The 12,986-nt window shown below is 40.1% G+C and overlaps 1 protein-coding gene and 1 long non-coding RNA gene across 4 annotated transcripts in view; one reads left to right on the forward strand and one right to left on the reverse strand.

The window, feature by feature from the left end:
- Positions 1–871: 871 nt before the first annotated feature.
- On the reverse strand, positions 872–8,492 carry CCDC190 (coiled-coil domain containing 190). Of its 3 annotated transcripts, none has more exons than XM_004449386.4 (4): positions 8,274–8,492; positions 6,985–7,183; positions 2,798–2,924; positions 872–2,506 (listed from the first exon to the last, which is right to left on the reverse strand). In XM_004449386.4, exons 2-4 carry the CDS (start codon positions 7,178–7,180, stop codon positions 1,927–1,929), a joined length of 903 nt encoding a protein of 300 aa, XP_004449443.2. In that variant the 5' UTR covers positions 7,181–7,183; positions 8,274–8,492; the 3' UTR covers positions 872–1,926. The 3 variants fall into 3 exon arrangements, with proteins under 3 accessions (XP_004449443.2, XP_004449442.2, XP_004449444.2); XM_004449385.4 differs by having other exon boundaries at positions 6,985–7,226; XM_004449387.4 differs by having other exon boundaries at positions 2,798–2,921; positions 6,985–7,226; positions 8,274–8,490.
- LOC101416905 (uncharacterized) overlaps positions 1,999–12,986 on the forward strand; it is a 130,480-nt gene continuing 119,492 nt past the window's right edge. Inside the window, exon 1 of the long non-coding RNA XR_011645468.1 lies at positions 1,999–2,552. This is a non-coding gene — a long non-coding RNA (uncharacterized lncRNA). The remainder of the gene's footprint in view (positions 2,553–12,986) is intronic.

Consider the following 12,986-nt stretch of genomic DNA (forward strand, 5'->3'; position numbering starts at 1 on the left):
CAGGAAGATTTCCTCATTGCCCAGTTTCATGGCACAACTTTAATGGAATGAAACTCGAGCAATTCAAAAGAATTTAATTAACTATTAGGATACATAGTGACAGATTCACAATAGTGGTAGGGAAGTGGGAAATTTATGACATAGGAAGGTGGGGAAATGACGTCATATAACATCAAATTAAGTAAACTATTTTCCCTATAAATCTCAAGTAGGCCATCCCATCCAGCCACATCTGAGATGAGGACCACACCGTAGATTCTTGTAGGCTTCTGGTAAATATGACTTAGCCCAATACCTCTATATAGGTTGGATTGAGAAATATTAACTTGGTGAGGTATTAAGATAAAAAGTTATATTTTCCCCTTAACTCTCAATATTGTCCAATGATTCCCAGGAACATCTCTTTTAAAAGTTTTGTTTCTGATTGGTATTTATTCAACCATACTTAGGTATTATTATTTATGGTTCTTTTTTATTCCCTGCTTCTCCAGACTGGTGGAGCTTATGGTTCTTTCTTACTCCTTATTTCTCTAGACCAGAAGAACTTCTGTTCTACAGCATATCACCTCAGGCTGAAGAGCAAGGCTATTGCACTGAATATCTGAATTTGCTCACTTGTGGGTGCTTGATTTCTTTAAGACCCTGGACCTAAAAGTGCAAGGGGTTTTTCATGATAGAGTCAGGATAAAGAATAAATGATAAAAGAGATGATGGTTTTATTCTGCATTCAGTTAAGTGGGTAATAGGTTCAAAATGCATTAGAGCTTTTGTTTTCTGCTAACTTATGCTATTACACATTTTTAATGTGACGTTTGGACCAGCTGGATGGGAAAAAAAGTTTACTAGATTCAATTACAGTGTGGCTCAAGTCTTAGTGGCCTTCATAAAACAATATATATGTTTATTTATTTATTTCCATCTCTCCCCCTTGCGGTTTGCTTGCTGTCTGTTCCATGTCCATTTGTTGCACGTTCTTCTGCGTTTTCGCTTGTCTCCCTTTTTTTCTGTTGCGTCACCTTGCTGAGTCGATTCTCCGCGGCTCTTGTGGGCCAGGAGCACTCTGTGGCGCTTGCTGCCCAGGCAGCACTCATGGCATGTGGACGAGCCTGCCTTCACAAGGAGGCCCCGGGACACAAACCCAGGGCCTCCCATATGGTAGATGGGAGCCCAACTGATTGAGCTGCAGCTGCTTCCCTCAAACAATAATTTTAAAAAGAAGTTTTTAGTACCTCTCATTTAACCTGGATATCGTTCTCTATATGTTGTGTTGTGACATTGACAGTAGGTTGGGAGACATTTAAGGGTGTGGGAGCACCAAATTATTTGTTAATCTTTTAATAAGACCTGAAAAGTTTGATGTGAGTGGGTTTAAAGTGGGAATAAGAAAACTACTTGGAAATGAAGAAAGCAAGAAGGGGGCTTCAGAAAGGAACACAGAGCTGTGACAGAAAGCAATTTTTATTTGTGGGCCACTTTATAGTTTATAGTATACATTATTACCACCAACATATATGAAATTAAAACATACAGAAAGTGCTATGCCATTTTGCCAGCAGGTGGCACTATAAGAATCTCTTATAGAAAGAAGGATAAAGGAAAGGAGGACACTTACTTTTCTTTTCTGGAAAAGTCCAGTCATCAACAAAGTAGATTCATATTTTTCATGGCATTAGAAATACCTGAGCGTCACTGAAGATATTTTCAGAAGATTTGCCTTTCCCCTCATTTTTCATATGCTAGCACTGTTTACTCAGTGTAGTGATTATATCCCTGTTAAAGGTGGGGAAAACCTGGAGTTTAAAATAAAATTCTGTCAAATATTTCTGTTTCTTTTTGTATTTTGTTTTACAGTTATTTGAGGAACACATTTCCACTGTGATTATATGTTATTGTGAGGCTATATTAGATGGTTAGAGAGGAAGTAACTTAGATGGTGAGCCTGTTCTCACATTCCTTTGCTTCCCTGGACTGTAAAGACTCCTCATGCCCAAATATCTCGCCAGTGCTAAGCAACCTCTCAGACTCAGGGGGAGCCCTGTGCCGGATATAGTGGGCATGTCTAGCCTTTTCAAACAACTCTAAATAGGTTGCCTTTGTGGGTTCAGCCTTGAAGTTTCTTGCCTGCTCCATGGGATTCCAAGTAATTTGTTTTCCAGCATCCTGATCTGGCTTTAGAGTGTCATCTGTTGATCTAGACTCATCACCGTGTGTCATTCCATTGTCACCGGCTGGGCTGGAGCCACGGCCTTGGTCTAGAGTGTCTGTGGAGACTTCTTGACCTTGACATAGAATAGAGGTATTCCTCTTGGAGTCTACACCCTTGGGCGGGTTTATGGAAGCTTTCTCTGGGACTTGTGGCTTCTCTTCAGTGAAGCCAGCAGCTCTGCAGTTTTGAGATAGTGATCGATCTTTGCTCCTCTTGGAAACTTTCATGCCAGTTGGATGGAAAGAAGGCATCTGGGACTTGGTTTTGCATATTTCTTGGGGCATATTGGTTGGCAATGCTCTGGGAAAGGAGGTGAAAAAAGAAGAGAGAGCTTTCAAAACTGATGGTGAGTTTCATATTTAGATCATTCAAGCTATTAGACTATGACCCCCTTTAATGTGGTATCAGCTGAGATAAGTGGGTGAGAATGGGGTAGAGGGTGAAAATGGATAGTGAGAATAAGGCAGGAATATCTCTTCACTTAAGAAAGGGAAGGAAGCATTTTTTTTCAGGGAGAGAAGGACTATTTAAAGAGGTCAAATTGGAAGAGGGATTCAATGCTACTTAAGAGATTAATAAATATTTTCTTACCTAAGTTTATTAGGTTGCAGGGCTCTGTGCTTCTGCCCATCTTGTGGTGGGAACACATAAGCATCTTTTGGTTTTTCCTGGTTTCCATTCCCAAAACAGGAGGAGAATTTTTTCTTGGTGATTTCTGCTTTGAGTACATTAATAAGAGAAGAAAAAAAATGCTGGAAACTGGTCTTTATAAGTATCCATGAATGAATACCCTTCCATCACATAATACACTAGGCTGTGTCTGCATAATGGAAGAAAACAGAAAACTGAAAGCAGTGCCCCAATGTTTACCTAGAGCATGTTACAGAAGATTTAGAAAAGCTTTAGATCAGAGGCTGTAAACTGGTGAGGCTCATGGAGGTTTTGTTGGAATGTTTTATTTGGCAAGCATGGTGTTTTCAAAAACAAAATAACTGGGTGTGAGCTATACCCAGAGATGGTGTCCTATTGTGTCGATCACCGCAAATATGTGACCTCCTACCCGCCTGTGGCTCTGGTTTTCAATGGCTGGTCATGAATAAGGGAATTTTTCATGTTTTGATTTGGTGTTTCAGCAATCATAGTCATAGCTGCTATAGAGGACCTGGTTTGTTTTCAAGACATCTTGAGTTGGTCATTTGTGGTTGAAAGTCTTGCACTAGCTTGCTCTAATGGGAGTGAGCATCATAAATCTACAAAAAGCCTAAAGTTGGCACCAGGCAGAGGGAACATGACCAAACAAGGGGCCTAGAATTCACATTCAATGTATAATGTCCTTGTTATCTGATCAGTCCCTTGTGATGTAGTCAGGACACAGAGATCAGCCTTTGTGAGCCCCTCTTCCTTTGGTGTCTCTGTGAGTGAGGGGAGTTCTTTTCCATGTAAGAGCTTCATTCATTTCCCATAAATGAGGGATTTTGAGCTAATTTTCCCAGCCAGGACACTCGTCTGTGTTTGAGATCTCTGAAACCACCAGGCTCAGAAATGAGCATATTTTTTTTTCTCTGAAACCTGAACTTTCTCCAGTGTTCTGCAAAGGAATGGCATCTTCTATCTAACCATTTATCTAATTTAGCACATGTGTTTGAATGCCTACTTTGTGCCAGGAAATATTTTCTTGACACTGGTTTTCTTTGCCCTTGAACAGATAGTCATCAAGCCCTGGCAATTCTGCTTCCTAAATGTCTCGAGATGCTGGTATTCCCCTTTCATTCACCATAACCAGTGCCTTATTTTAGACATTCAAACTGGACTGAACTTTAGAATTTGCCTAAGAGGTCTACTCTGACTCTAGCTTGACCTCTGTCTATTTTACCTTAAGCACCGCAGTCAGATTGACCCTTCAGACCTGTGAACATGTAATCTTTCCACTCTCAAACACTACAGGGTGAAATCTAAACTCTTTTGCAAGACCTATCAAGCTCTTCCTGATTGGAGGCACTGTTCCATGCAGCTTTGTCACTAACCGTTGCTCCTACACCTCTACCCCTCACTTCTCACATGCTTCACTCCTGCAGTACTGACTGAGCTACTTGTAACATTTCATTCTCATTCATGTGCCCTTGTACATACTGTTCCTTTGCTGGCAATGGCCTCTTTCCACATGACAAACTCCCCTATTCCTCCTCCTTGCTTGATATTCTGCTCACACACTACCTTTTCTGGGACTTCCTACCTGGGACTCCTTAATGGACATAGAAACTTTCCTATGCTCCCACCCTACTTTGTAAAAAGAACCTCCAATTTGGCCATTAACATTTTCTATCATAATTGTTTGCAAACACAGCTACCTTTCAATTTAAATGTGAACATCTCAAAGGCAGAAACTATACTTTTTCATATCTGTACTCAATATGTGTTTGTCAAGTCTGGTCCACAAACCATGTGTTTCAGAGTAATGTACCTCAGCATAATCTCAACCATAAAAATGTGGATCCCTGAGTCTAATCCCTGGCCTACTGATCTGAATTTCTATGGATGAGGCCTGGGAAAATGCATTTTAAGCAACCCATTAACCTGGTATATGGTTGACTCTGAAAAAGGATTTGTCAAATGAATCACAAAAAAATATTGCTGGCAAAATGTCTGACTCCATCTAATACTTAATTCATATTGTTTCCTTTCCTCTCCCCTGATTTTACTATCAGGAAGTCTGAGGCTCAGAGAAGACAGGACTTTTGAAAGGACATGGAAGCAGAGGCCCCTAAATCAAGGTTTTCTGCCTCCTTGTCCAGACACTTTCCACACCACCAATCACTGAGGTAAACTGTCTTCTCAGCATGGAGAGCCATTACTTCAAGCCTCAACTTTTGCACACTCTCCTGAGGATAGGTATCTGATCTCAGGGTTTTTTTTTTTTTTTTGAGAATGGAAGTGGTAGTCGATCTAATGTCTTCTAAGATCCTTTGTGAGTATGTGAGTACTCATTCAAGATTGGTGTAACTATTTATAACAAATGGGGACATTGATATTGGGAAGTTCAGCTACTTGCTCAAGGCGACCTTTCAAGCTTGAAGCTGGAGCTCAGGATAGTTCAGTCTGTTGAATATTACTCTTGGGTTTTGTGTCCAAAAATTAGATATGTAGATTCTACATTCTAATTTTTGTTTTTTGTTTTTTTTTTTTTTGAGGTACTGGGGCCAGGGATTGAACCCGGGACCTAAAAGATTCTATATTCAACCATAGCACCTAGCTTTACTCTGGAAAAATTGACATCATTTTTAGAGCTCTTTGTTTCTTGCTTTTGCCTCAAATAAGAAGGACTATAGTCTTGAAGAGCTGAGATATACCTATGTTAGGCTGAATATTGAAGTGATAAAAAATCTAATTATTTTAATGGAGGACAAGGATAAATAGTTACCAAAATTGCACAATTGTGACAACTTTAAATAAAGTTGTAGACAAGTTTCAATCCAGTGACCATCTTTTATCTATTGATAGTTAAGATTAAACATATATATATATACATAAAAGAGCAAATAAGTAACAGGTACTTTGTGTTTAAGTACGGTTAAAAGTGCTCACTGAATTCTCAGATAACTTCATGCGTTAGGTAACATCATTCCTGTTTTACATTTGAGGAAACAGAGCACATACAGATCCAGTAAACACTGAAGGCTCACAGCTTGTAAGTGATAGAGTTGGGATTCAAATTAACCCTGACAATCTGGCTCCAGAGTCTGTCTTCTTAACCATCCTGTTTTAAAGGGATGAAGATGGAATCATTGGGAAGGTAGTTTGTCCCTTGTTTTTATTGAATGGTTTAGACAGCTTTAGAGGAGCTGAGATTCTCACTCTAATGGGTAACTCTGCCTTCTGCAATGATGACCTGTTTTGAAGCTAGCAACATTACTCTTTTAAGTGATGTGTATGTTTGGAAAAGGTTAAGCCTTTGGAGCAGGAGTTTTTACAGGAAGGGACTATTATAAAGAACACGAGAACACAGCTTAATGGTAAAGGGAACTCTTTGGGGAAACGAACAAAAACATATACTCAAAGAAAACGCTATTGCCTACTTGGAAATTTCTAATCCCAAGCAAAATCTGCAGGCTTTAGTGTGAATATACTTTGGAGCACAAGGGAGTTAGGTGAGAAATTCATTTTCCACAGAGGAAAGGGAGGGCCTGAATCTCAAATTGGTGAGTATTAAAATTGCCTGGTGTTCCTGGCCCACTCCCCTCCCCTGTGGGAGCGAGGACTTCAGTCAGCTACTGCTATATGTACTGCTCTCTGACCACTAATCCTGAAGAACTTTCTTCTTTGGCTTTCCTTTCATAAAGCAGAAGGGTTGGAGAGTGATTTGTACATAAATAGATGCTCAAGAAATGGCTGCTAGATCCAAAACAGAGAGACCAAACATAAAAGAGGGGTAAAACCAAGCAACCCAGAAAATGTGAAAGAAAAGAAGAATGAGAAATAAAATAAGGAAGTGGGAAACTAAGGATTTAAACAAGAGAGCTAATTTGAAAGTCTGCAGTAACTAGAAGCCTGAGAAGTGTTAGCTCAAGAACATTTGTGAATGGGCTCCTCCAAAGAGCTGTGTAATTGGGAGAGGCAAGGGTTTGGCAGCCTAAAGTCCAGGTTAAAACGAGGAGGTATTGCTTCCTTGGTGTCTATGGTCCTGAGAGGGCCCCTGATTAGAGGAAAGGAGGTTACTCTCACCTCAGCAAGTGATGGACTTGCTGTGCTGCTCTGCCTCTGCCTGGTGCTGGAAGCCTTACCTTGCTGCAGCCTCTGCAGTTCCTTTTGGAGCTGTCTCTGCTCCCTGGTCAACCACTTCATGTGGTAGAGGCAGATATCCTCCAGGCTCTGCAATCTTTGGCTGAGTCGGGCTTCAGCCTGTTTCGCATACTTTCTCTCCAAATCAAAGTGCTTATACAACAGTCCCTTGGCCATGTGTTTCTCCGTTCGCTTCATGATCTAGAGGCAATAAAATATGATTCTCCCAGGCACCGCAATTAACCTGATAAAGCAAGACGGAGAGATTGACTCCTGGTTTTCAGTCAAAGATCTCTGTTTGGGACTTGCACATTTCTGAAACCACAGCCACCCAATCAAATGCAATTACTTTTGCTCTGTAGTGAAATGAGTTTCAAGAGTGAAATTAAAGAATTGAGGGTAAAAGCATTCATCTGAGCCTCAGTCTCCTTGTCAATAAAACAGGAATAGATAATAGGCTCCCCATGTATCTCCCAATTAGACTGTTGCAAAGATCAAGTGAAAAGTATCAATAGGTCTTTGAAAAAAAAAAACTTCTTACATATATAAGGTATTATCCATCCTATAAGAGGAGACACTTCTGCTATTCCATAAAGCCTCCTGAAGAGCCTGCTTAGAGGTATGGGTCAGGATGGGGAGGATTTGAGAACATAGAACAGAGCCATTATGGGCCTTTCCAATCCACTTACATATGCATGGCTTCATCCAGACTGTCATGTGCCAGGTGCTGTGCTAAGAGCTGAGGGTGCTCTTGAACAAAACATAGTACCTACCCTCAAGGAGCTTTCAGCATTGTGACTCTGGAGCTTAATAATGCACAGCAAATGTGAAAAATCAGCATCTCAAAGGGTGGACAGAGTGGAGTCTCCTGATTAAGAACTAGAACAGGCATCCAAAATGAGTAGTATGGGCAGCTCTGGTGAAACCACCTGGATTGGCATAAACTCTTCTATTCCTGCCCCAGGTTATATGCCAGACCCTACTTTTCATGTATCCTGATGCCCAATCCCACACCAATTTCTTTTCCCTCCAAGTTCTATAGCACTAATAGGCAGGGCCATATCTTTCCTTCCTTTTGAATTCTTTGTAATACTCATCTGAGAGCTAAAAGCACAATACGTGCCCAGAATATAAATGAATTGCTACCAATAAGTGTTTGTTGTTGACAATACAGGAAAAAGCTGAGTATTGAAAAGGGGGACACAAGGTTAGGACACAGAATAAAGCACATTTTAAGGCTGAGTATCGTCTAAACTTTTATTTAAAAACACAGTGAATAAATAGCACTTACCTACAAATCCAAGTTTCTCCCTGTGAAAATGCTTGTCCCTTTTGCTAGGCCTGGCTGAGTCTAGATTGAAGAACCTGCTTTCCTTCAGTAAATATGTGAGTGGCGTGTGTTTTTGTGTGGAGCAGGGCACAGTTGGAGATGGCTGAGAGGGAACATGTTGAATGTACTTGAAAGTTTCCTTCTTTTGTCACCACCCTTCCCGTCAGGAATGCTAATTCCCTGGGCCATGGGCACCAATCCCTGGTGGAGAGGCCAGAGCTCTAAACAGCTTTGAGAGTGAAGGAAACCTGCCAGCTTCTAGCCACCACCCCACCCCCTCTGAGGGGCCCACAGTGCTCCTTCTGGGCTGTGTCCATGGGAGCGAAGAATGAAAGCAAGGAGAGTCATACCGTTTGTTCTCTCTCTCTCTCTCCTTTTCTGCCTTCCTTGAACCCTCACAGCGCATTCCTACTTCTTGAAATCCAGATTAGACCCAAGATAAAGGAACCTGTTTTATTGTCATGATTATGCAAGTTTTATGCAAGAGAGTAATAATAATTATTATTATCATTATTGCCTTGCTGCACACCTGACTGACTTCTCTCAAGCCTCTGCTTATTAAAATGTTTGAAAGGGTGACGACAACTTTAGGCAGCTTGAAATTTAAATGAAATTTTGTTTTTTGTTTTTGGCAGCTGGAGGCGAATGTCAAGTTGAACTATTGGTTATGTAACAAGATGTTGAGTGGGACTTTCACTGTTGCCTTGGGGCCCTAGCTGAAAACAATAGGCACTAATACTGCACAGTCCAAAGAAAGCTGCCAATCCTGGGGCCTATTAATCTCCCCAGAGCCAATGGAGAGGCAGCTAGGCAGGCCCTATTACTCACAATCATCACCCAGCAAACAAGCTATTATAAGGAGATTACTTGGGAGAGGGAGAAGGAAAGTCACCATTGTTCTTTCAGAGGGAAGAATTCCTTTCACATCCCCCTGCCGGTGAGGTACTTCTCTCACTTCCAGAATTCAAATGAATGGGGTGGGATGCCAAGAGAATCATCATAGAGAATGGGGTACATACACAAGGGGAGACTGGTGTCACACTCCCCAGCTGGAGGTTCAATGAATTACAGATATTACAACTCCTGCCCCATCCCTTTGTTGCCCCCAGGGCTAACAATATGAGGGAGTATTCTGAGAACAGCTTGATTCCTGCGTCTCATCTTGAGAGACCTGAAGAGGACAGACTTGCTAAAATAATCCATGGCAGAAGGGCAAGAAAAGCTTTGTTGTGGGGTGTCTGGGAGGAGGATAGGGGCCACGTGCATTCTAGTTCTCCTCAGCAACTTTGAGAGTCCCAAAGAGGATCCCAGCAGTTTCCTGGCTCCATGTGAAGAAGCATCAAGATTATATGAGGGAGCAGAAACCACGGGGTTGTCCTGGAAGCCCCTAGGCCAAATAAGGTAATACTTTACCCGAGAACTCGATAAAAGCACAGGCAGGGCCAGATGGAGCCAGAGGCAGAGGTGAGCTGAGTGAAGGTGAACTTCATCATGAAAACCACATTGAGCATCACTGTAGACATTATCTTAAAAATGGAGGACAGCCGCAAAAATGAATCAAGAATAGTGAGGGAAACAACAGCGAAGCCTCAACACCACAATTATAACAGGAATTATATAGAGAGATATATGCTTCCCATATTCCCCTCCTCCTAGCCCACAACCTCATGGGGTGTAGGTATGGAAAGGGTAAGGGACTAGATCATGCTCCCAATTCCAACCCAAAGGGATGGAGAGGGAAGAAGGAAAGAGCCCATCATGCTCCTTCCCTTCCTATAACCCCCTTGGATTCCAGTGTGGAAGGGTTTAAATTGTATATGAGATTGGAAATTCAAAGTGGGCTGGATTTGTTATAACAGAAATGACTATTACTGTGTGGAATCTTCCAACGATATCATTAAATGACAAGAAAGAAGGCTAACACAGATAGTGATTGGAAATATAAAGCTATGCCATTCCTATAACATGTTCCTACTACCACCACCAGGAAAGGAAGAGGTTTAAATTTCTCAGTAGAGTGGTTATAAATAAAATGAATTTCAGCAGAATTTATTTCATTAATTCACATTCATATACTTTTCTATAATTCTCTCTTTTACATGGAGGTGGCATGCTTCTGCAGTCAAACACATCTGGGATCAAAGCATTAGTCTGTATAATAGGATGTATGAATTTAATGAGTATTCTTCTCTTATTCCCTAGTTTTCTTGTCTATAAAATGGATTAAGAGTATCCTACGTCATTGGGCTTTTGGTAGAATTGAATGAAAAATGTGTTTGGTGCATAGTGGATGTTCAATAAAAATTAGTTGCTGGCTTATGGTAAAGACAGAGTAATAGAGACTAGATTTACTCTCTTAACTAAAACAACTTAAAAAGCAGACAAAATTTATGAAATAATGTTTATTTTTTAATATTGCACATGAGGCATATGAAACAGTGGTCCTAGAGAGAGCAGAAACAAGCCAAAGATCCCTATGATTGCCTCAATTTAGTCCTAGAGAGAGTTTACAGGCAACAGCCACAGGAGAGGGCATCCAGGAAGTAAGTTGAGTAGACAACACTGGAATTCTACAAAGGCCAAGACAGCTAACATTAGCAGGGCAGAGTATCAGAAACAAGAAGCTCCATGAATCCCAAGCTCAATGAATCCCAAGCAAAAGAAACATGGCTAAAATTATTACAAGGTATATAATAGTCAAATTCTGAAAACAAGTAATGAAGAGGTAATCTTGAAAATATCCAGGAAAAAAGAACACATCACATACAGAGGAACACATAAGAATTACAGTAGTCTTCTTGTGTGAAACAATCATGCTAAAAGATAGTGGATCAAGATTTTTAAATTTCTAAGAAAATAAACGTCAACTGAGGGTTATATACTCAACAAAAATATCTTCAAAAACAAAGGAAAATTGAAGACTTTTTCAGCCATGCAGAAGGTAAAAGAATTCATCAGCAACAGACCTACAATTTAAGAAATATAAAGGCTGTCCTTAAAGTAGGAGGAAAATTATACCAAATGTAAATCCAAGCTACATAAAAGAATGAAGAGTATAAGAAATAGTATATAACTGAGTAAATATACTTTTTCTTATTCTTAAACCTATTTAAAATATAATTGACTGTTTAAAGCAAAAATAATAACAATGTATTGTGAGATTATAGTACATATAGAAGTAGAATGCATTACAACAATATCACAACACCCAAATGGGAAGAAATGGAAGTATACTGTTGTAAGTTCTTATACTCTGTGTTCACAATATAATGTCCCTTTAATCTAAAGCAACCACTAAAATAATACAACAAAGAATTATGGCTAACAGGTCAATAAATAAGATACAATGAAATAATAAAAATATTAAGCCCAAAAAAAGGCAGAAAAGGAGGAAAGAAGGCTAAAGAAAAGATTGTATAAACAGGAAATAATACCCAATGATATATTTAAACCAAACAATATAAAAAATCACAGTAAATTTAAATGGTCTTACCATCTTATCCAACAACATAGATTGTTAGGTCAAAAGAAAAAGACCCCACTGAATGATGTAACAAAAAATACTTTCACATAAAAACACAAATAAGAATAAAAGGATGGAAAAAGAGAAAGCATACCAACACTAATTAAAAGAAGTCAGGGGTGGTTATATTAATATCAAACAAAATAGTTTTCAGAGCCAAGAATATTATCAGCAATAAAGAATGGACATATTCCTTGAGAGACATAAAAAACTAGAGCATATTCAGGAAGAAACAGATCATCTAAACAGCCTTATATCTACTAAAATTTTTGGCTAAAGTTAAAATTTTTCCACAAAGAAAACTGGGAAATTCTACCAAAAATTAAGAAAGAAATAATACCAACTCTATACAAACTCTTCCAGGGTGCTTTAGTTTTCCTGGACTCCTATGTCACATGGCATAGGAGACCTCTTCTGGCCTCTCCCTTATCTTACAGTTTCCATTGACTTTCAGCTTCTTCTTCCTCTGATTTTCTTTCTCTCTCTGTCTGAATATCATGCTGGCTATAAGGACTCAAGTAATAAGATTAAGACCCATCCTTACTGAGACGGGCCCCACCTTAGTACCAAAAGGTCCTACTTAAACATTGGATTCACACCCACAGAATGGAGTAAGTTTAAGAAAATGTTTTTCTGGGGTACAGACAGCTCCAAATCATCAGAGGATATATTTCCAGTTCTTTTTATGACTCATGATACCCTGATTAATAACCGAAGATATTATAAGAATTGAAAACTATAAAATAATATTCTTTATGATCATAAAAGTAAATATTTGTCAGCACAATTTATCAAATAAAATTAAAAAAATGTTAAGATGGCAGTGGACTTGGCCCAGTGGTTAGGGCGTCCGCCTACCACATGGGAGGTCCGTGATTCAAACCCCGGGCCTCCTTGACCCCTGTGGAGCAGGTTCATGCGGAGTGCTGATGCGTGCAAGGAGTGCCAGGCCACGCAGGGGTGTCCCCCGCATAGGGGAGCCCCATGCACAAGGAGTGCGCCCCATAAAGAGAGCCACCCAGCACGAAAGAAAGTGCAGCCTGCCCAAGAATGGGGCTGCACACACGGAGAGCTGACGCAGCAAGATGACGCAACAAAAAGAGACACAGATTCCCATGCCGCTGACAACAACAGAAGTGGACAAAAGAAGA

Source organism: Dasypus novemcinctus, chromosome 13 (genome assembly GCF_030445035.2).
Source record: "Dasypus novemcinctus isolate mDasNov1 chromosome 13, mDasNov1.1.hap2, whole genome shotgun sequence".
In the NCBI taxonomy this organism is placed as follows: domain Eukaryota; kingdom Metazoa; phylum Chordata; class Mammalia; order Cingulata; family Dasypodidae; genus Dasypus; species Dasypus novemcinctus.